Below are 23,452 nucleotides of genomic sequence, written 5' to 3'. Positions count from 1 at the left end.
CAGGGAGTCCAGCTTTAGTAAGGTCATGCAGGGTGTCCAGCTCTAGTAATATCATGAAGGGTGCCCAGCAGTAGGAAGATGGACAGGGTGTAAAGCTGTAGTAAGGCCATGCATGGTGTCCAGCTGTAGTAAGGTCATGCAGGGTCACCAGGTGTAGTAAGACCATGAAGGGTGTCCAGCTGTAGTAAGGCCATGTAGGGTGTCCAGCTGTAGTAAGGTCATGTAGGGTAACCAGCTGTAGTAAGGTCATGCAGGGTGTTCAGCTGTAGAAAGGTCATCCAGGGTGACTAGGGGTAGTAAGACGGACAGGGTGACCAGCTGCAGTAAGGTCATGCAGAGTGTCTAGCTGTAGTAAGGCCATGCAGCGTATCCAGCTGTAGTAAGGCCATGCAGGGTGTCCAGCTGTAGTAAGGTCATGCAGGGTGACCAGCTGTAGTAAGGTCATGCAGGGTGTTCAGCTGTAGAAAGGTCATCCAGGGTGACTAGGGGTAGTAAGACGGACAGGGTGACCAGCTGCAGTAAGGTCATGCAGAGTGACCAGCTGTAGTAAGCCATGCAGGGTGCCCAGCTGGAGTAAGGTTATGCACGGTGACCTGCAGTAGTAAGGAAATGCAGGGTGTCGAGCTGTATTAAGGCCATGCAGGGTGTCCAGCTGTAGTAAGCCCATGCTTGGTGTCCAGCTGTAGTAAGGCCATGCAGGGTGTCCACCAGTAATAAGGTCATGCAGGGTGACCAGCAGTAGCAAGACGGACAGGGTGAACACCTGTAGGAAGGACATGCTTGGTGCCCAGCTATAGTAAGGCCATGCACGGTGTCCATCTGTAGTAAGGTCATGCAGGGTGACCAGCTGTAGTGATGCAGGGTGTCCAGATGTATTAATATCATGCACGGAGTCCAGCTGTATTAAGACCATGCACGGTGTATAGCTTCAGTAAAGCCATGCAGGGTGTCTAGCTGTAGTAAGGCCATGCAGGGTGTCTAGCTGTAGTAAGGTAATGCAGGGTGACCAACAGTAGTAAGGCCATGCAGAGTGTCCAGCTGTAGCAAGGCCATGCAGGGAGCCCAGATGTAGTATTATCATGCCGGGTGACCAGCTGTAGTAAGGTCATGCAGGGTGTCTAGCTATGTAAGGCCATGCAGGGTGTCCAGCTGTAGTAAGGCCATGCAGGGTGTCCAGCTGCAGTAAGGTCATGCAGGGTGACCAGCAGTAGTAAGACGGATAGGGTGAACAGCTTTAGTCAGGTCATGCAGGATGCCCAGCTGGAGTAAGTCCATGGAGGCTGTCCAGCTGTAGTAAGGCCACGCAGGGTGCCCAGCTGTAGTAAGGCCATGCAGGGCGTCCAGCTGCAGCAAGGTCATGCAGGGGTTCCAGATGCAGTTAGGCCATGCAGGGAGTCCAGCTTTAGTAAGGTCATGCAGGGTGTCCAGCTCTAGTAATATCATGAAGGGTGCCCAGCAGTAGGAAGATGGACAGGGTGTAAAGCTGTAGTAAGGCCATGCATGGTGTCCAGCTGTAGTAAGGTCATGCAGGGTCACCAGGTGTAGTAAGACCATGCAGGGTGTCCAGCTGTAGTAAGGCCATGTAGGGTGTCCAGCTGTAGTAAGGTCATGTAGGGTAACCAGCTGTAGTAAGGTCATGCAGGGTGACCAGCAGTAGTAATGCTAAGCAGGTGTCCAGCTGTAGTAAGGCTAGTAAGGCCATGCAGGGTGTCCAGCTGTAGTAAGGTCATGCAGGGTGTCCAGCTGTAGTTAAGTCATGCAGGGAGTCCGGCAGTATTAAGACATGCAGAGTGTCCATCAGTAGTAAGGTCACGCAGAGTGTCCATCTGTAATAATATCATGTAGGGTGTTCAGCTGTGGTGAGGCCATGCAGGTGTCCAGCTGTCGTAAGGCCATGCTTGGTGTCCAGCTGTAGTAAGGTCATGCAGGGTGTCCAGCTGTGCTAAGGCCATGCAGGGTGTCCAGCTGTAGTAAGGTTATGCAGGGTATCCAGCTCTAGTAATATCATGAAGGGTGCCCAGCAGTAGGAAGATGGACAGGGTGTAAAGCTGTAGTAAGGCCATGCATGGTGTCCAGCTGTAGTAAGTTCATGCAGGGTCACCAGGTGTAGTAAGACCATGCAGGGTGTCCAGCTGTAGTAAGGCCATGTAGGGTGTCCAGCTGTAGTAAGGTCATGTAGGGTAACCAGCTGTAGTAAGGTCATGCAGGGTGACCAGCAGTAGTAATGCTAAGCAGGTGTCCAGCTGTAGTAAGGCTAGTAAGGCCATGCAGGGTGTCCAGCTGTAGTAAGGTCATGCAGGGTGTCCAGCTGTAGTTAAGTCATGCAGGGAGTCCGGCAGTATTAAGACATGCAGAGTGTCCATCAGTAGTAAGGTCACGCAGAGTGTCCATCTGTAATAATATCATGTAGGGTGTTCAGCTGTGGTGAGGCCATGCAGGTGTCCAGCTGTCGTAAGGCCATGCTTGGTGTCCAGCTGTAGTAAGGTCATGCAGGGTGTCCAGCTGTGCTAAGGCATGCAGGGTGTCCAGCTGTAGTAAGGTTATGCAGGGTATCCAGCTGGTAAGGTCATGCAGGGTGTCCAGATATAGTAATGCCTTGCAGGGTGTTCAGCTGTAGTAAGGCCATGCAGGGTGACCAGCTGTAGTAAAGTCATGCAGGGTGTCTAGGTGTAATAAGGCCATGCTTGGTGTCCAGCTGTAATAATATCATGCAGGGTGTCCAGCTGTCGTAAGGCCATGCAGGGTGCCCAGCTGTAGTAAGGTCATGCAGGGTGTTCAGCTGTAGTAAGATCATGCAGGGTGTCCAGCTGTAGTAATATCATGCAGGGTGCCCAGCAGTAGTAAGACGGACAGGGTGTAAAGTTGTAGTAAGGCCTTGCAGGATGTCCAGCTGTAGTTAGGTCATGCAGGGTGTCCATCAATAGTAAGGTCACACAGAGTGTCCAGCTGTAATAATATCATGCAGGGTGTTCAGCTGTAGTAAGACCATGCAGGGTGTCCAGCTGTAGTAAGGCCATGCTTGGTGACCAGCAGTAGTAAGGCCATGCAGGGTGTCCAGCTGTAGTGAGGTCATGCAGGGTGACCACCTGTTGTAAGGTCATGCAGGGTGACCAGCAGTAGGGTGTCCAGCTGTAGTGAGGTCATGCAGGGTGACCAGCTGTAGTAAGGCCGTGCAGGGTGTCCAGCTGTAGTGAGGTCATGCAGGGTGTCCAGCTGTTGTAAGGTCATGCAGGTTGTCCAGCTGTTGTAAGGTCATGCAGGGTGACCAGCAGTAGTAAGGCCATGCAGGGTGTCCAGCTGTAGTGAGGTCATGCAGGGTGACCAGTTGTAGTAAGGTCATGCAGGGTGTCCAGCTGTTGTAAGGTCATGCAGGGTGACCAGCAGTAGTACGGCCATGCAGGGTGTCCAGCTGTAGTGAGGTCATGCAGGATGACCAGCTGTAGTAAGGCCGTGCAGGGTGTCCAGCTGTTGTAAAGTCATGCAGCCTAAATGTACATTTTAGTTGCCTGTTTTATATCCTCAGCTGAGTCAGGTATCTGAAGCTTGAGGACCTGTTCATTCATAAAACGAGGTGTGTCCAGGTCCTTGAAGTACCTCTCTCTGGTCTGGTGGTGGACAGGGCGTTTCTGCAGGAAGATCGGAATAGCATTGGTGGATAACTCTGCCGCTTTCTGGTGCACCTTTCAAAGGTCGATTATTTGGGTCCTTTATTCTTATTTCTTCTTTGGCTTTTTATCCTTAGACTGCCCTGTGAGGAATTTCCCTATTTCATTCTTCGCCTCGTAAACCTTCTGTCTGTGTCCGGTGGCGCTGGAGATCAGTCCCTGCTTTCAGTCCTGACTTCTTCCGCATAGACATAGTTGTGTTATCTAATCTAGATCAGTTCATATATGATGCCTCTGTTTTCAAATTGCTACTACTTTCTACCTGTAATTCAATAACTTCTAAATACTGCCTTGAATGTATCTACTCCACATATTCTGACATACAACTGTATTTTTTTAATATAACTTTAATCATTGAAAATTGGCTGCCTGTTTATGCCAGAGACGTCTTAAAACACGGGTAAGTGAGCCCTGGCCTAGGGGCCCCAGCCTTTCAGGGGCCCCCTGATAGAGCCAGTTGTGTTCCGCAGAGTCTTGGTCTGACGCCCTTGAATAATTCTTAAACAGCGGTGTAAAAATACCATTTTCTTTGAATTTGAATTGGGTGATGTGTGAGAGTTTATTACACACATTTTGCAAAACAATGTTGTGTTTAGGTGTCATGCAACATCCATGTAAAAGTTTCTTCTAGTTCAAGACAGGGGACCTCACATATCAGAAATGTGAGGATGTCACAGAGATTATTTTCTGTAATATAAAGTACTGCTGCTGTGTTCGAATGTTGAAAGAACAGGTCACTATCCCTGAATATCAGATGTAAACACATTTAGAATGTGGATGTGCCTGTGCCCTGTTAGTGCCCAAAGATGGCATGAAATCTTTAAATGACCCTGGTTTATGCGGATGCATGCAAATGATTTGCTGGCCCTCTTGCAATGTGTTTCCTTGGAGTGCATGGTCAGTTTACCTCCTAAGCCGCTGCCCCCCACCCTTCTTCCTTGGTGCATATGTAATGGTCACTGACGCCTAGTCAGGTTTTTAGGGGCCAGCGCAAAGCGCTCCGTCCCCCGTAGTAATCTCTCTTCGGGCTTCCAACCACGCCCATGTCACGTCAGTCACTTTCATTGGTTCGTGGGCTTGCCTTGTAAAATCCGCTTGCTTTCATTTGTGAAAGGCATGCATACGTCTTGCCCTTTCTGGTGTTTAGCCCATCTACACAGCACCAGTAAACTACTGAAAACATACAAGGCAGCATGGTTTCCGGACTACTTTATCTATTGATTTTCCATGCAGCGCGGTCGCGCTGGGGTTTACATAGCGCAATCGCGCTCGGCTTTTCCGTTTTCAATTTCAGCACGATCGCACTGCATTTTACATAGTGTGATCATGCTGCATTGTTTTTCTTTTAATTTGTGTGGCAAGAAAAGTCCGGTTAGGAGTTTACAACGCTAATAGCTCTTACTCGAGCAAATGCGAGACCCGTTGCTTACACTCTGTTTTTGTAGTGGTAACTGATTTTAATTACTGGGTGGATACAGCATGCAAAACCGAATCTAATCAATTCTCTGGCTGCCATAGGGCTCAAGTTAATTGTCACAGGACCAACCCATGGGGATGGTCACACTCTTTCTCAGAGCACCTTTTGGTATTGTGTATTCATCCACCCAGGATCTCAGTAGAGGCTCAGGATTATGAGTATAATCAGTGGGTTGGGAGTGTGCTTGACAGCATCCTCCCAAAAAAGTTTTTAAAAAAAAATCAGATCCACCCATTGGTTTGATGATGAAATAAAAAGCACCAAATGCAAATGCAAACATAAATGTTGGCCTGGGGAATATGACCTTATGATCAGAGCAGAATTTAAGCATGTTTTTACAAAATAAAACTTAGGCCCAGATTTATGACAAAGTGACGCAGTGCGGTGCTGTGCCAAAAATAGCATCACTGCGCTGTGTGACTTTTGAGACGCAGTGATGCACCGTATTTACAGGAATACGGCACACCCCTGAGTTTCCCCCAACCAGTGCTGAATTAAGCTTCCTGCGCCAATGCAGGCCCCCTTGCACAAGGTGTCCCTTCCTGCACATAAACAATCTACAATGGCGATTTGGCACTTCTATGTCTGCTGCAAAATGCAAAAAACGAGGAGGAATAAAAGCATTCCTCCTCGTTTGCCATGCTAACACCACTCCTGAGGTGGTATTAGTTTTTGGCGCTGCCACAGATTTATGATTTCTCGTAAATCTGGGGCAGCGTCAATAGCAATGGGTGGTGCAATGGAACGCCCACTGGAACACCAATTGCATGTCCCTCTGACGCACAAAACTGCATCGGAGGGGCCCATATTTACAAGGAGGCGTAACACCACAAAAAGTGGAATTACACCTCCTTGTAAATATGGAGCAGTGATTAGCGTCTCCAGAGCGTCAACAAATGTGATGCTCTGGTGGCGTAGGGGCTTTTAAATATACCTCTCGGTGCTCCTAATCCATAGAAAGCTTTTTCTTCAACAAAGAACCACCTGGCTTTAATTTTTGGAGGGCGTGGTTCCCCCGACTGATAAAAATTGATAGTAATTTCTTTATTAAAGAAGACAACTGCCAACCTTTCTACCATGGCCAATTTCTAGTCAATCTTTCTCCTTCCCTTTTTTGTCCTATATCTGGAGAAAGCTATGAACAGGGTACTCTCAGAACATCTACAGCAAAATAGATTGTTCCCAATCCGGAGTTAGACCAAACCATGGCAAAGAAGCAGCCTCTGTCTCGGACTTGGATGACCTGATAATGTCTCGGACCTGGATGACCTGATAATGTCTCGGACCTGGATGACCTGAAAATGTCTCAGACCTGGATGTCCTGGTAATGTCTCGGACCTGGATGACCTGGTAATGTCTCAGACCTGGATGTCCGGGTAATGTCTCGAGCCTGGATGTCCTGATAATGTCTCAGACCTGGATGAGCTGATAATGTGTCGGACCTGGATGACCTGATAATGTCTCGGACCTGGATGTCCTGATACTGTCTCGGACCTGATTGACCTGATAATGTCTCGAGCCTGGATGAACTGATAATGGCAGCAGATCAGTGCTACTTGTGACCCTTGTATTGTTTTGTGGGCCTTGTTTTATTTTGCCACTTTCAATATATCAGTCATTAGATCTTGACATGGAGATGGGCAGAGGTCAGCGGGGTAGCACTGGAATGGTGTTGTTCCTACCTTAGTAACAGACATCAGGCTATCCATCTACCACCTTTTAATTCCGAATTGCAGACCATCAGTCAGGGAATGCAACAGGGCTCCTCACTGAGTCTGAAACTATTTAATATCTCTCTGAAATCATTGACCTAGTGGCGTTCTGTACAATAATTATGAAGATGAAACCCAACTCATCCTCTCAGTGGATCCTTCAGCACCTACACCTTGTATGTAGGTGTATAATGGACATCGCCTCTTGGCTAACATCCAAATGAAAATACATCAGCCTTTGCCGTCTGAGCTTGTGGCCTTGGCCAAAGGATGCTCTGCCATCTTCCTCTATGACTTTACGAACTTAGGGGCATATTTATATTCTGTTTGCACTAAATATGCGTCATTCTTTTAACGCAAATTCAGTGCAAACTCCATATTCCTATTTTGACGCTACACTCATCTAGCATCAAAATATTTGAGTTAACGTGATTTTTTGGATGCGTGAACCCACCTTGCATCAATGAGGTGCAAGGTAGGCGTTCCCGTCCAAAAAATGACTCAAAGCCCCTAGCGTCTTATGTATCCTCCCGTGCAAAAAGGTGCACAGTAGGGAGGCAGGCCTAAATAATGGCGCTAAGTCTGCTTAGCACCATTATTTAACGGTGGGCACCTGTAGGCCTTTCCATGGTGGTTGACCATGAAAAGGGTCCATAGGTGCCCACCCCAAGCCCTAGGAACACCTCCACCCTCACCAGACATACACCGGAGGATGGGGGACCTCATCCCAGGTAAGTAGGGTAAGTATTGGGAAGTATTTTTTTTATATTCTTTAAGTGCCATTGGGGGTCCTGAAATGGGGCCCCCTGCATGGCACTGGGTGCAATGGCCATGCCCAGAGGACACTGGTCCCCTGTGCTGTCCGTTGGGGTGATGGGCATGACTCCTGTCTTTTATAAGTCAGGAGTCATGTGGTATGGATGGTTTTAGGTCAGGAAATGATGCTAGGCTGGTTAATGGCATTCTTTTCCTCTAAACAGCCTAGCGTCATTTTTTAAGGCAAAACTCCCTCCCCCGTACCGCCACTCCCACCCGGCTAACATCATTTTTCCTGACATTAGCCCACCCTTAGCGCCGGCTTGTGGGATTCCATAAATTTGGTGCCCGGCTGGCAATTTGGAATGACGCTAGCCGGCGCTATACTTTTTGCCGCAAAACTGAGTTTGTGCAGTTTTACCGCAAAAAGTATAAATATCGGCCTATGGGTTTCAGTTTGATGCAGATCTGTCACTAAGCTCACAAGTCAACAAACTCTCCTGGGTTTGCTTTGCCTTACTAAAATGTTCTATAAGATTCTGCCTACCGAAGAGCACGCTCCAGTGGTGGTAAAGGGAACAATTTTAGCAGATTGGACTATGGCAGTTCTCTCTTCTTGGGCAATCTGGACTATTTGCTCAAGCACCTGTATCAGCGTTTTTTAACCTGTGGCCCAGGGACCCCTCGGGGTCTGTGACACCTACTCAGGAGATCCATGACTGCTTAGAAAATTATTAACTGATATGTAAAAAAATGTATATAAATAAAGAAATAAAATGTGAGATTGTAAATTTTAATAAGTAAGTGTGAAGGAATTTGAGATTGGAGTTTGAGAATTAAGTTGGTGTGCTCAGAGTAATCAATGAGAGCAGTGCAAATAATACAATACGGACAATGGGAGGCCTCACTGGAATTTAGAAAATCCTCCTCTTCAAATGAAAATGAAATGTAGATTTTTGTTATATATGTTTGGGAATTAAACAACCTATTTCAGCATTTTTTATTGTTGTATGTGTTTTGATGAATGTTTGTATCTATTTTAACATGTGTTGTTTTCAGGATCAAATCATTGAATTTGCTTAAGCCAGGGATCACAACTTCCAGTAATGACTTTGTAGGGTTCCCTGGATTCCAGCAATATTTCAGTTAGGCTCCAGATTCCAGTAATGAATATGAGGGGGTCCACAGATGTCCAAAGGTTAAGAACCACTGGTCTATAGGATTTTGACCACCACAGCAGGGCTGATCCTTTCCTTCCCCGTAGGGCTCTTCAGCCACTGAAGGGTAGAAAACTGTTCTGGTTGCTGGTACCCAAAAGGATTGTTTTTAAATCCTTATGCCCGGTGCATAGAGCCTTTTGCAGAGATGGACCTCTGTACCAACAGTCAAGGCTTCATCTGTGTTGTCCTGTGTGCACATTACATTCTTCAGATGCCAATCATTTAGTGGTCCTAAAGTTTACTTATAGCTGACTTGGCTAGAGACCCTTTTGATCCAGGAGACTCATCTCTGGAACAAGCTGCCTGTCTCACTTCATTCCATTTCTGACCCACTCAACTTCAGGAAAGCGCTGAAAAGATGGTTCAATAAAGTATACGTGAAGTCAACTTTATATATCCTAAGTCCGGCAATTACAATACTAGGGCACCTTCTTAGGTAACAGAAATGTAATAATAATGATAATAATAATTGTTGTTTTTGAGTGGTGTAAAGTTCAGATTTGTGCTAGTGTTGTGGTAACCAATGTAAATATAGTTTTTTTCTCGCTGTGTTCAAAAAGATGCCAATTGTTACCTAATCACAAGTCTTAAATCTTGTTCAAATGAGGCATACATGTGATTTAAAAGAGACCATCCACAGAATGATATCACAGTACATCCCAAAACCCCACTGACATCATCAAACAAAGCATTGTTCTACAACGTCTATTGCTTGTAATTGGTAGATATGCAGAGCTGGACAAAGAAAACAGTTTTTTCCTCAATATGTAATGCAGTCCCTCTGGAATGCTACTTTCAGTGAGCAAATTAAGGCCCATATTTAAGAAAAAGTGCTGCATCAGAGCTGATGCGTTATTTGTTCTGTGCCCCCTCCTACCGGCACCTAACGACACCATGGTTGCTCCATATTTATAATAGGATGCACCATGGTGGTTGTTAGCACAGTAGCATCAACATGTTATGATGCTATTGTGGTACTTTGCTACACTAGCGTCAAATATTTTGACGCTAGTGTAACAAAGTGCAAGGGGGCCCATAGGTTTCTAAAGCTGTTAAATTTCACTGCACCATTTTTGCTGGCCTTCTAGCCCCAGAACGCCCCCCTTCCATACATTAAGCATGCCGCAAGCATAATGTGGCACAAGGGTTTACAATTTGGTGCAATGCACCATTGCGCAACTTTGTAAATATGGCGGGGGGAAAAAGCCACTTTAGTACCACTATTGTGGCACCAAGGTGGCGCTAGGGGCTCTTAAACATGCCCCTGAGAGTTATAAAGGCATTGAGAATGTGGATTTCACTTGTACATGTGAGCACAGCAACATATCTTCATTTGTGGAGAATTCTAGGAAAAGGGGTCTCGCCCTTGCGAAAAAGGTCGAGGAAATGCATGATTGTATTGATGTTTTTATTGTAAAGTTCATCCTATCACACAAACTGGGCATAAACGTATAACCAAAACAAAAAAGTCAAAACAGATTGCATATTACAATTTTCATGGCTTTAATAATGAACATCAAGAAGTCAGACAAACAAGAGTTTTGTACTATTATTCAGAGCATCTCTCTATTCCAGAAGTGATCCCACTACTATACACTACAACAGACAATAAACCATCCCCCTTGTTGGGTAAAAGTCTTCTAGACTCGCTAAAGCTCATCTGTGGATTGCAAGGTAATACTGCCTCACACCCAAAGGGCTACACAACAATAAAAATATCATGAACATCATAGGATGATGCGGTTCTGTGATGGGTCTTAAAGAACAGCAACCTATTTTAAAAAGTTGGTGGTTGGTGATACTGCATCTTGGTCTGCTTAGTTTTACGGAATCAATGAGGTAATCCATGCTGCAGCCTACCCGCCCGGCAAGACGATGGAGTTCACGCTCCTAAATTTACGCACCAACCATACCTCCTTTTCTGATCCTTCATTTAGACATGCTGCTGCAACATCTGCTTGGTCAATCGGTATTGAGGTACCATCTTTGCTATGCATTTGTTAGCCCACTCAGTGTGGAAACCTTGTAAACAAGCCGGCCAATACCTGTTATGGAAGAGTGTCAGCTTCTGGGTGAGTCCCAGTCTTCAGGTTAGATTGCAAGGAATGTTCATCATCTCGTACATACCTTAATAATTCCTACCAAATATATTTTAACTCCCAAGTCATTCAAACTGCCTAGCTGCCGAGAGACATCTAGCCACAATTACTGTGTGGTGGCAAATTGAAGATGAAATCTAAATCAACACTGAAAATCATGGATCCGAAGTTTGATTGAACCCAGAGACTAATGGACTGGAAGCCGGCATGGAGGAGTCATCCGCCCATCATAGGTGATGGGACATGCTGTCCTTAATGCAAATACTCAACTTACTGCCACTTACCCATTCCCTATAATCTACATTACCTTCTAATCTATACCAGCATCATATTTCCTCCTGTGGGCACTGAGTCAATTTCTAACCAATAGTGACTTCACATGTCTTCGTATATGCAGCACGTCACCATGAAACATATATATTGGTATCACATGCCTTGGTGCATCTACTGAAGGAAAGACATAGAAACTTTGCAACACTAGCAGGGCATCCTTCATGATGTACATGATGAGCATGGTAGTACAAAGATGCAATTAAGTTGGCAACATGTGCTATAAAACAAAAAAAATCAATGTATGTTAATTGTCTCATACAAGATGTCAATGACTGGTTGAACCAAGAGGCAATACTTCTAGAAGAGCATACTCCATAGAGTCAGACGTTTTAGGAGGAAATAGTTAGCCTGGAAAAGGAAGTCAATTGTTGCTCTGGAGACACTGGCATGCCCTTGTTTTAGGAATCTTTCTCCCCATCAGAGCAGTGGAAGTGTGTGATCTCTACTGTGGGACCATCCGAACAATGCATTATTGGCTCTTTACAGGGGGCTTCATTGACACAGTTCTTGGTGGCGACTGTCATGATCTTGTCTGTGAAGAGAAAACAAGAGACGGGTCAAGAGAAGGGGTGGACATCAGAAATCAAAGACATTAGCTGGGCCACGTGACCGAATCAACTGAATCTTAGTCAACGAGAAGAAGGCAGTGAGAGGAGTATTCTCAATGAAATGCCCCACAGGTATTTCCAAATACACCCTGTTTAATATGTACATGGTTACCTAGAGTCTCAGACATATGTTGCTGCAATTTACAAAATAAAATTAGGCTGGAAAAGGAATTGTGTGCATGCAAAAAAACACAAAAAGAAAGTTAGGTAGCCTGCCTTTCTTCTAGAAGGTTATGGGCGACTCTATAGAGGAGTCTCCATATGTGGGGGAGAACCAAGCCCTCGATATATTGACAGGTGCAGATGTGCATTGACTAATCATATCTAGAAGAGGTCATCCTGTTCCTGCCACATGATCCTGTTCAGGAAGGACCTTCCCTGTGGGCTCACTGATAGGTTGCAGAGTACGTTACATTTCCCACAGTGGACCTTGTGATTGAGTAGGTAGAACCAATCTATGGAAAAACCTGTGGATTACGGGGAAGGCGGCGAGGTCTTTTGTAACCTACCTGTTTCTTTGACATGGAGAAGAGGATTCAGGTTTATTACAGTGTTGGCGTTACGATCCTTCGTGTGTTTCTCCTAGGTTTACACCATGCCCTGTGTAGGTTACCCTTTCCCATACAAGGCCCCTTGTTAGTTAAACACCCTTATAATCAGGAAGCGTTTGCCTACCAAATTTACGTATTTTCCCTGCAAAATCCATGCACTTGGTCTCCGGGCCGGTGCACTCCATGGTTCCATTAGCCTGGCAGGTGGTGGCGTTTTCCGCATAACATATAGGGCATCGCACTCCGTTGGGCGTGTTGTTCTTGGGTGGTACTGCCAAGGCAAAAGAAAGGACAGCAAGCTTTAGTTTGGGTAAATCTCACTTCATTCTGTGCACTGCCGGGTGGGACTGATGCTCATTCAGGTCACTTCCGCTATGGCATTGAAACCTGCAATAGCCCCACTCCATGTCACATACCATGAGGGGTTAACAGAATCCTAGCATCCACCCCTGACATAAAAGTGCCTGTATGTGGTTGCGCATGCACGTGTAAGTGCGCGCACATTTGTGCATGTATGTTGTTTCTACGTGTACACACAGAGATAAGTCTGACTGTATGTAAGTACGGGTATGTATGTGCAAGCTCTCTGATGTAATTGCATATGTGGGCATGCTCATTTGTGAAGGGGGAAACAGTGCATTTATCAAGGTCACAGCCCCTCCGAACCAGTGTTGCTGGCATCAGGGCACTCATTATAGGCTTATATGTACCAAGTGTTATACATATGCAGCAGTGCAATATCTCCATAACCCTTCTTTCCCAACCCAAAGATATTTTCACATGTAGTGTGTTCTGTAAATCTGATATAATCAGGAAAACATTAGAATACAAGCACCACATATTATGTTAAACTATGTAAACACAGTTTATCCAGACTAGAAAAGCAAATTGGCATATTGAGATCTGTGGTCCCTCAGTTAATAGTGCTGAACTTTGTTAGGGGTACGTTGAAAGAAAGCCCAGTGCCCAATTCACAAAGCTCATTCGCAGTCATGGAGGAGTCTCCACACTTGTGGCACAATCTTTGCACTGCACTCTTCCAGCAGTGCACCTTGTGGAGATTCAGCCAGGGGTACAGAGACATGGCCATGATTGCAGAGACTCTTTGTGAATCGGCCCCTCAGGGATTAGAGGAGATATACCAGAAGACGCACTGGGCGAACGTTTTAGGATGCATAATGTGTCTTCTGATATACTGGTGATTCCCGCCAATGCTCAAGCAATACCATACACATTACATCAAACATAGGCAGACTCATGGACAGACACAACGCAAGGATACAGAATAGGGTGGGTACATGCTTTATAATAGAGTGATAAATACACGGAGGCTGTGGCGGAAGGGGAGTTGCACATTATTATTCTTCCCTTTATCCATTGACAATAAAAATATGTGCCCTGGTGGGTTGATGTGGGCCAGTAGGCAACAAGGCAGATCAATATCATCCACTGAAGAAGAACCAAGAGTCATTAAAACCTTTCGGCCAAGACCAGAAATGGAATAGTGGCCAATTTTGGTGAACTAGCTCAGTGTTGTTGTTTGGTGAGGTCACCAAACTCCATGGGTCTTGGATTGTGTCTACTTATTTCATTAATTCTCCCACTAGAATAATATTTTTGTGAACTCCAACCAGACCTACTGTTAAGCAAGGACCATGGAGGAATGGAGGCCTTACTCTAGGCTACTCTTGATCAGCCTCCGAGGCTTAATATTTTGCAAGCCTGAGATCTTCAACTAATTTGAAAGGAAAAGGAGAATGTTTAGAGTCATTACCATTTAAGCTAAATAAAATATAATATTTGATGTCCACCTACCAATGAGATCTCTAGTGTTGCAGTTGTCGTTCTCACAGTAATTCTTCTGCATCCGGAACTGGAAGTCTCCGATGCTCTCACTCAGGAAGTAGTTGCTGCATTTCTGGTCCACCGCACATCCCTTGAAGGCCATGGATGTTGTTTCGTTTTCTATTGAAACACAAAGTAAATGAGGTCAACCCATTAAAAAAAAAAAACAACTAAACAGCTTTTCATGATGGAGATAGCCCAGCAAATCAAAGATTGATCAAAACAAACAGGCTGTGATGCTTGTACAGTTTTCTCATCAATAATTTTGCTGCAAATGTTACAGTGATATTGCCAGTGATGTCATGAGTGATGTAATATCTGGGGTAATTAGTAATGAGTGGTGAGGGCACATCTTATAGTTACCTCAGGGCACGAGTTATAGTTACTCAAAATAACTCTGTCTATAACAGCTGAATTTCTATGATTTTGTGCGTGTAAAATCTGAACCTAACTATAACATCCCTGTAACATCTGGTATTTTTTAATGAATTTCTGACGTTTTTTTAACGTTAAGTAAGATGCCCATCACAATGCATTCTGCAGATAATATAACACGTATTTCTAAAGCACACGTTCCAACCTTGGAGTTTCTTGGCACTGTTTAAGAGATGTTTATTGCTAGCCAACTCGATGGCACTCCTTTTACCAATCTTAGAAATATGAAAGGCTGAGTAAACCCCTGGAAAATTAACCCTACCATCATGAGGAGAAACAAATCATTAAGTAGATGCATTAGTCCACTGAGGTACCATACCTGGCTTGTCAGATGAGCCTTCTTTTGACACTTGAGGGTGGTAAGGTATTAACGTAACAATGGGAATAAAGGTTTGCTAATACACATTACAAATGTCATACAAGCAGTGCTTAATTTGTGCTTGTTTTATCCGGTGCTGAGCACCAGCACTTATTTTTGAGGGCCAGAGCTTATTCTTCTGCCTCAAGCATTTGCTGCGAGCAAAAGACACATATGGGAAAGACGGAGGAAGAGAAAAAAGAAAAAGCGTCACAAAGGGAGAAAACAGAAAGCTGCAAGAGTGAGCTGAAGCACTGGAAGTGTTTTTTTTCCACTTCACGCATAACGAAAAGATGGCAGAAACAATGACCTTCTTCCAAAAGCCAATCACATTTGATAACATTTTTTTTTTTTTAAACAAATTTTATTGAATGCATTTTTGATTTTCAGAATCGTGATTTTAGACGACAGTGATATTCAAAAGCATTACCAAGCTAACCAAGCAACTATTTTGCTTATCCCCAGATCTACTGAACTGATTTACAACAAACCCCGGGGACAATGATTTCTGTCTAAAGTTCTACTTTCATGCCAAGCTTGGAAGTAATCTATCAGTGTTTATTGCTCGAGCAAGATTTCCTACACGAACAATAATGGGAATAGCAGATCTAATTGGACCCCCCTCCTTAACATTTTCTCCCTGCATGGATCGTCATGAAAATTACCATGGCATATGGCATTTGTTAGCTCACAATGCCAAGCCACTGCCAATTTTAGGGCAAATCTGTCCATGGAGTCGAGAGGTTTACGCAAATTAAAAAATGCATTTTTTAAATGACAGAGGTGCACAGTGGGGCTTGGCCACAGGAGCTAGCCTGCAACAAGGCCTACACCTATCCTGCCCAGATGGGCAATTAAAGGCTTAGCTGTATCCAGGCCGGCAGCCAACCTACCTCGGCCCTGCTGTGCATAATTTTCCTCAATGTTAAGTGTGGCTCGACCACAGGGAATCAGCTGTTGCCAGGCCCTGCATGCAACTGTTTGCGGTTGGCCAAACCAGGCTGCCTATAATCTTTGAGCATGTGCACGATGGGTAAGCTACAAGGATTAGGAGTGATTGGACCCTGCATCTAATTCATAGCAGCGGATGGTGAATCCTTGGTGGGGGTTGGAACAGTGAACCCTTAGTGCAGGTTGGCAACAGGGCCTCCTTTTTGTCCAGGTCATGCACCGAACCCACTGTGGGTGGCAAGCCACCCTGGTTGTCATTGTAGGCAGCCATCTCCAGCTACACATGTCATTTGACTGTGTAAGGCAATATTTTGTCTTCCCTATTTCATTTTTAAATGAGAAATTACTTTATGTTGGGACAGGAATACCCTATACATGTCATGCAGTAATGATGCACTGTCCTCTGTACTCAACTGCATGCTTACCTGGTATCCAGACTTTTATTTCAGTCATGCTAATCTAAACATGTGCAGAGTCTTGGGCATATCTTTTACAATGTGAGTTCCTGGACCTGCCCTTTGACCTGAAAGCCACACCACGCTTGCCTTCATTGTGATCAGAGGACTCTTATCCCTGTCATGAGAATAATGTATAAAGAGGCTGTGAGAGCATGCCATATATCTGTTTTTTTAAATAGTTTTAGCTATCTCACTAGACTATCATTTTTGCAAGAAAAAATGTATACAAAATATACACATGTAGAGGGGCTGTTTATCAGCTGGCTTCTTTCGTTGGTCTGAAAAATTGTCATCATATTCCTTTTGCCCACACCAGCATAAAGCATGGGTCGATGGATCAGCCTTCTTTACCCCTTGGCTCCCTTCATTTTGAGTGCCTGCACTGACCCTGTGGACTTTATTCACATCCACCTTTCATTGTTTTTTTTTCTCTTCAGTGGTAAACACTTGTTCCAAATGTCCTTTTCCACTTTATCCGTTTTTAGGGTCGAGCCTGCGTCGAATGCACTTGCGCATGAATTTCGCTAAGCGAGACATTTTAGTTATTAAAAAAGGTCTCGGAGCCCTGTCAACGTCACGTCAGTGTCTTTCATTGGTTTGTGGGCTTGCCTGTTAGAATCTGCTTGATTTCATTAGTAGAAGGCATGCATACGTCATGCCTTTTCCGGTGGTTAGCCCTCCTTGAGCGCATCGACCAAGTACAGAAAACATGCGAGGCTCGCTGTTTTCCATCCGGCTCATGGACTACTTTTTCTCTATTTTCCAGTGCGATCTCGCTTGGCAGAAGTCGAGCGCTTTACATAATATTGACCCTGTTACACAGTTAATTGCACTTTTTCTGGTTAGTACATAAATGCTCTTTTGCCGATAGGTTTCATCACCAGTGAAAAGTCGGGTTAGGAGTTTACAATGATATCAGCTCTAACACGAGCAAACGCGAGACCCATTTCATTGCAAATGCTTGTTTAAATTGACTTTAAATAGCAGCTATTTGTTTGCCTGTACTTTGGGGGGCAGTTAGATGGCATATTTATGTCTCATTTTTAAAGTTATGAAGAGTGAAGGTCAGACTTTGTGAATCCTTGTTACCTTCTTCATGGGAAACCTCATTCACCCTGCTCATGTAAAGTTCTGCTGTCATGTACATGCCTGAAACCCTCGGGTTGGCACAGTGTGTATATCTCATCTAATAGTTGGACTGAGTGTATACTGAGGCTAGTGGCATCCATTTTGCATACCCTTGTTCGGGCATAGCATAGGGAAAGGATGGAGGGCGATAACTGTTCTCCTAGACAGTGTAATTCCTGCATCCCTGTGGCTGGAGCGAGGAGATCCAGACCTAGAAGCCAGGAGGATGGAGACAGGACTGCCTTAAAAATTCCACAAACCCTTGTGTTATGAAGGGACTGCTGATTAGTCTTCCTGAGCACTGCCGTTTGTTTACTGGTAGAGGTGAGGTGTGGTAGTGAGTTCAGTTGTGTGAGGTGAGGCAGTTTCTGGATGAGGCCTGCCCTTTTGTCTATCTTTGATTATCACCTCAGTTGAGCTGTTGACAGCCAGATGGAGAAATCTCACACCTTGATGTGCCTGTGTGAGCTGCTATTCAGAGACAGCCAGAGTGCTATTTGAGGAGTGAAGCATCACTCTACACTAAGGTTGTGTCTGAGGAACAGCCTCAAGAGGAAACTTGGAAAAAGAACCAACTCAGTCGAGTTCTACAGCTTGAGATAGTGGATTCACATTCCCTATCTGGAAAATGTGTATAACATTGGGACTCAAGCCCCCCCCCCCACTCTGTTCCAGTTCCTACTCCTTCATAACCAGTGAAGGGAGTACTCTGGAGAGTTTCTGAAGGACTGCTGTGCTACTAAGGCCTATCTATGCCGGACAGCCAGTCTCCCAGAGGTGAGAGACCTGAACACTACCTGAAGTTTACACTTTCAGCTGGTGAAGCAGTTGACCTGCCTGAGGTGCCTAAGCCCCTGCCTGCATGCTGACAGAGGAAAGGAGCCTGCCTTTCCCTGCAGAAGACAAGACAGTCCACGTGCAGAAGGGCTGGGAATGTCCACAGGGACTGAGGGATGTACAAACAGAGCCAACTACCTGTGAGCAAGCTAGGAAGGACCTGCACTGCAGAGAGTGTCACCCTGGCCTTTCACCACTGGTTCGTGGACAAGCTTCCCAGTTAGTACTGCGCCTACCTTGATCATCTCTTTTGCCCAATTGGAGTTGTAATTGTCTTTGACTTAGTCAAGCTATAGATGCCCTGAGCAACGATTGGGTCCAATCATGGATGCAACTGTCTTTGAACCTGTCGAGACTGCATCTACCCTGATCATCGTGTAAGCCTGATGGAGGCTTCATCTGCCTTTGGCCCGGTCAGGCTGCATCTGCTGTGATCATTGCTTAGGCCAGATAGGGGCTGCTACTTTCTTTGGCCTGGTTGGTACAATTCTTATAATACTCATTGCAGCCTGTTGGCCTCACAAGTCTATGTAGGTCCAAGTGGCTCCTGTATCATGCCCGCTGTCTAAGGAAGCCGGAGCAACCAGAGCTGCACCTGCGCTAGGGCTACTACATTGTAAGACTACGCCAGGCTGCCTTACAGATTGAGACTCACGCTGCACTTGGACTACCTGGCCTCTTTGGACTGTCTTCACTCATTGTGGCTTCCGCTTCAACTCTTGTGAATCATGGCCTCTCTCCACACTCAACACTAACATACATTGTATACTGTACACCGCACATCTTAGGGGGCACTGGTACTCCTTTTTTGTGAGACTGGGAACTTATTTTACAGCATGACAGAGAAAGGAATAAAACAGGAGGCAACAAAACATTAGAAAACAATAGCAAAGGAGGAAAGTAAGGACGAAACAAGCCTGCAAGAGTGAGCTGAAATTATGGTAAGTGTAGAGTGTTGGGAAAAAGAAGCATGAGATGGATTCAAAATTAGGGAGTCTTGGTATTTGAGAACCCTAGCTCACAACAGGGCTGGCAGCAGTCTCCTAAGAAAAAACTTTGAAACCTCATACTTACACATCTACAAACATAAGCACTGCTTGGAGCAGTGTTACAAAAAGCAACGCAACAAAACAAAGATTGAGAAATATAAACGATGATTACCAAGTATTTAAACACGTTGTTTGTTATGTGTAGCCCATGAGTCTCTCATGAATTCTCTTTCAATTTACATATCACTGGATGGAGTTCTGACTGCTGGGAGACACAAACCCAGATATTCAATTTCACGGAGACGAGAACGTGTAGAAGCCCCTGGTGTATAGATTTCCTTCAGTGTAGGGAATTTATTCCATTGGCTTACAGCTCTATTGCCCAACCTTTTCTTTTTACCAATAGAACTCTCTTGTCTGTCACTGGGCCCTGTGAGTGCACTCTTATCTTTATAGGAACTCCTGTGACTGATCCCATATTTACCTGTTGTGGATTCTGTGATCTCCCCCATTATTTGTCAAGTAGCCTGCAATTGGGCACATGGATCTTTCAGTAAATTTGTCTATGTCGTGGGCTCTGCGATTACATCAGCACAGTTCATGAAGTTCTTTCCGTAGATGTGTCTTTTCCACTAGTTTATAATGGAGAGATGCGATTGGCACTCAGTATTTCCCTTCACCAATCAGGGAGTGCTAAAGGAGCAGGGCAGTGCCTGGATATGCACTTTCCCGTTGGCTATATGGACAATTCTGATCTTTCTGGTTCCTTTAATGTGGTCTTGTGAGTGGATGGTTATTCTTTATTTGACCCTTAGATTAAAACGTCATCTTCTCATTATCTATTATTATGTCCTAACTCTGTTTCCTCCTATTTTTAATATAGAGTACTGTGCGTGGACCTTCACCTACTGTAGGATATCACTGGGGGATGAAATTGGACCCATATAATCCAACTGTCTATACTAAGACACGCTTGATTGGACCTTCTTCTTCTCATTTTCTATGGAGGTCTGTGATTGGACTTGTACCATCCCATTTCCTATATGAGACAAGCTTGATAGGCATTCATCATATTATTTTAGACGGGGGGCTTTTATTGGACCTGTATCATCCCTTTGTCTATTCTGAGACATTGTGGTAGGACCCTCACCTTGTTGTTTTGCACGGATGGTTGTGATTTGACGTGCACCTTCAGAAAGTATGTCACTGGAGCATACACATGTACCGGTACAATCTCATTCTTTACAGTGAGACACTCTTGCTAGGACTTTCATATTACTTTTTTCTATGGAGGGCTGTGAATGGTTCTGCGGCTTGTGATAGGACCCTCATCATATAACGTTCAATGGAAGGCTGTGACTGGACTTGTATCATGCCAAAATCCATACTGAGGCACTGTGGTAGGTCCTTTTGATATGACTGTCATCTTATTATTTTCAATGGAGGGTTGTGATTGGACCAGCACCATTTCATTGTCTACATTGAGACACTGTGGTAGGTCCATCATCTTACTGTTTTTAATGGAGGACTATGATTGGACCTGCACCTTCCCACCTTTAGCCTTCGCTTGATTGGATCTTCTTGTTACTACTGTAAAACAGCAGCCTATGGTTCAACCTTGACTACCAGTTTGCATTCCACAAACCCTCAAGTCATCTCTGTCAACAAAGAGGTTTTGTTTCCTAAACCCAACTCCCCTGTATTACACAAAACCAATGCATCCAGTTTCTCCCTCTCTGGTCTCTCCCGTACCACACCCCTAACTCATTGGTACACCGGTTATCCACATATCAGGGATCCATCTACCGCAACCCTGGCACGCAGTCTTGTGACACCTACCGTACGTAAACTCCAGGTAGGTGTTGTCGCACCTGGTTGCATTGCCTTCACAGACGGTCTGGTTACCAGAACATGTTGTGCCATTGAGGTTCATACAAAGTTCACAGCTTAGCGATTCCCCTGCAAGAAAAAGTCCCCAAGAATTAATTTATTGGGAAGGGGGAGGAAGTGCAATACAGATGAATGTACCAAAAGCCTGCCTCCCCCCCAAAAAATAACCTATTCCTTCTTGTACGAAAGATAAGCATAGCAAGCACTGTCAAAGCCAAGTCGTTTGGCTTTTTATAAGCTCTAACTCTCCATTTATTGACAGTATTAAGTTTGTATAGATGGGCGAGTAAGTGAATGTAATGTAATGGTTGAACATTTGGATGAATAGAGCAATGAGTGAGTTGATGAACTGACGAATGTGTGAGTGGCTGAGTATTGGATTGAAGGTTAATTGCATGGATGTGTGAGGGAGTTCATTGATAAATGTATGTCTCCTAATGGATGAATGAATTCCTACGTAAAAAAATAAGAGCAAATAGATTATAAATGGACAACCTTTTCATATGTAACATGGTGAAACAACTTCATCTAAGAGAATGGCTTGGCATTCAAGTGTAACCAGGTTGCAGGCTCAGCAATTGCCAAGGTAGCTGGAAAAAGGCAAGAGTCTGTTGTACGGATTTGTGCCACATAATTTACACTCTGCTGCTTATTGTGTACATTCTAAAAACATCACCAAAAGTTGCTAAAATAAAGCTGAAACTAGTGAGGCGAAGCCAATGGTGTGAATGCCCCATGTGATGGGCTGGCTGCCAGCTGTTGTCAGTAGCCTGAAACACATCCTGATGTATGTCGAATACAATTCAAAGAAGTTACAAATCACGAGTCTTTCTTTGTCTATGAAAATGTAGAGATAGCATTACAAGTAATAAAAGCACTACAGAAAGTGAAGAAGAAATCCAAGACATTGTTTTCCTCGGTTGCCCGTTTATTGGGGCTCTTCGTGAGGGGTGGGACATATGCAGGGGGCACAAGTGGGATCTTGTTCATCTATGGAAATGAAGCAAAAATAAGCACACCTTTTCTGCACAAGTTTTCTCCCACACAGTGCACCACACTGCGTTTTTGTCAAGCTAGGTTAGTGCTAAATACCAAATCATACGTATGTACAACCACATCACAAGGGCTGAAAAGTGGGCACGCTGAAGTTGTTTAAGAAAAGCTGCAAAAATACCAGCACTGTGTCTGGGGGAAAACAAGAACATTGAGAAAATGTTTTCGGAAAAGAGATTCAGGCGGCAGCATCTATATGAGACAATGGTCCATATGTATGAACAAATTTTCCCATAGACACAAAATGGGTAAAACCCTTTGATACATCTGGCCCAATTTTTCTGTGGATTATATTCTGCAATACATGGGGTGAACCATGAATACACTGGTGAACCATGGGATCGCCAAAAAAACATTCATGGTTGGAGGAAGTATTTTGGCTACAAGTTACTCGTTTTGAAGAAGCTGATGCAGCTTCAGGCAAAATGTCAACACACGGGCTTGGCTCGAGAAAGTGAAGCCATGCAGGGAAACTGGCAGTCCGGATGGCCCTGTCTGGACTGCAAAAGACCAGATTCTGATGAGCCTATGATGCAGAAGAATTCTGATTTTTATCTAAGATGGTAAATACCTTGGTATCAATTATGATCTCGTAATTGGAACCCAGAAAACATATTTTCCAATGGAAAGACCTGCACCAAACCTCTCCTGGGTCAATAGATCTTATGAAGACACACATGCCAAGAAAAGCATCGAAAAACCACAGCTGACAACATGAGACATCATATCTGTACACTGCAGAGGTTGGAAATCTAAGAGATGCAACTGACCTCTAGCTATGAAAGCCAGGAGAATGCTGATGCTTGCGAAGAGCGGCTTCATGGCGATGAGGAGCTTGGAGCTTGGAGCTTGAAGTGGAGAAGCTGAGGATCTGCTCTGTGTCTCTCACAGAGTATGGTGGAGCAGGCTATTTATGCGCTGGTGTAGATGTTGGGAGATCCCCAGTTTGCACAATGGGATTAGGAAATGCTTTCCCTGGCACACCCTGCTCTCATCTTCCACCCCCTCACCCCGCCTCTCAGGTGAAACTCCCTGTTCTCGGTTTCCAAAATCTGTCCTTTAATCGTGACCTGTACATTGTGCACTG

At 44.7% G+C, this 23,452-nt stretch overlaps 1 protein-coding gene and 1 long non-coding RNA gene across 2 annotated transcripts in view; one reads left to right on the top strand and one right to left on the bottom strand.

Annotated features, from left to right (window-relative positions):
• Positions 1 to 23,452, top strand: part of LOC138247455 (uncharacterized) — a 209,661-nt gene that overhangs the window by 147,664 nt on the left and 38,545 nt on the right. The window lies entirely within an intron of this gene.
• Positions 10,317 to 23,243, bottom strand: LOC138246605 (phospholipase A2 inhibitor and Ly6/PLAUR domain-containing protein-like). The gene is made up of 5 exons (XM_069201302.1): positions 23,136 to 23,243; positions 21,262 to 21,381; positions 14,237 to 14,386; positions 12,546 to 12,692; positions 10,317 to 11,794 (listed from the first exon to the last, which is right to left on the bottom strand). Exons 1-5 carry the CDS (start codon positions 23,185 to 23,187, stop codon positions 11,661 to 11,663), a joined length of 603 nt encoding a protein of 200 aa, XP_069057403.1. The 5' UTR covers positions 23,188 to 23,243; the 3' UTR covers positions 10,317 to 11,660.

Source organism: Pleurodeles waltl, chromosome 7 (genome assembly GCF_031143425.1).
Source record: "Pleurodeles waltl isolate 20211129_DDA chromosome 7, aPleWal1.hap1.20221129, whole genome shotgun sequence".
NCBI classification, from domain to species: Eukaryota; Metazoa; Chordata; class Amphibia; order Caudata; family Salamandridae; genus Pleurodeles; species Pleurodeles waltl.
This window is presented reverse-complemented; position numbering and strand designations above follow the sequence as displayed.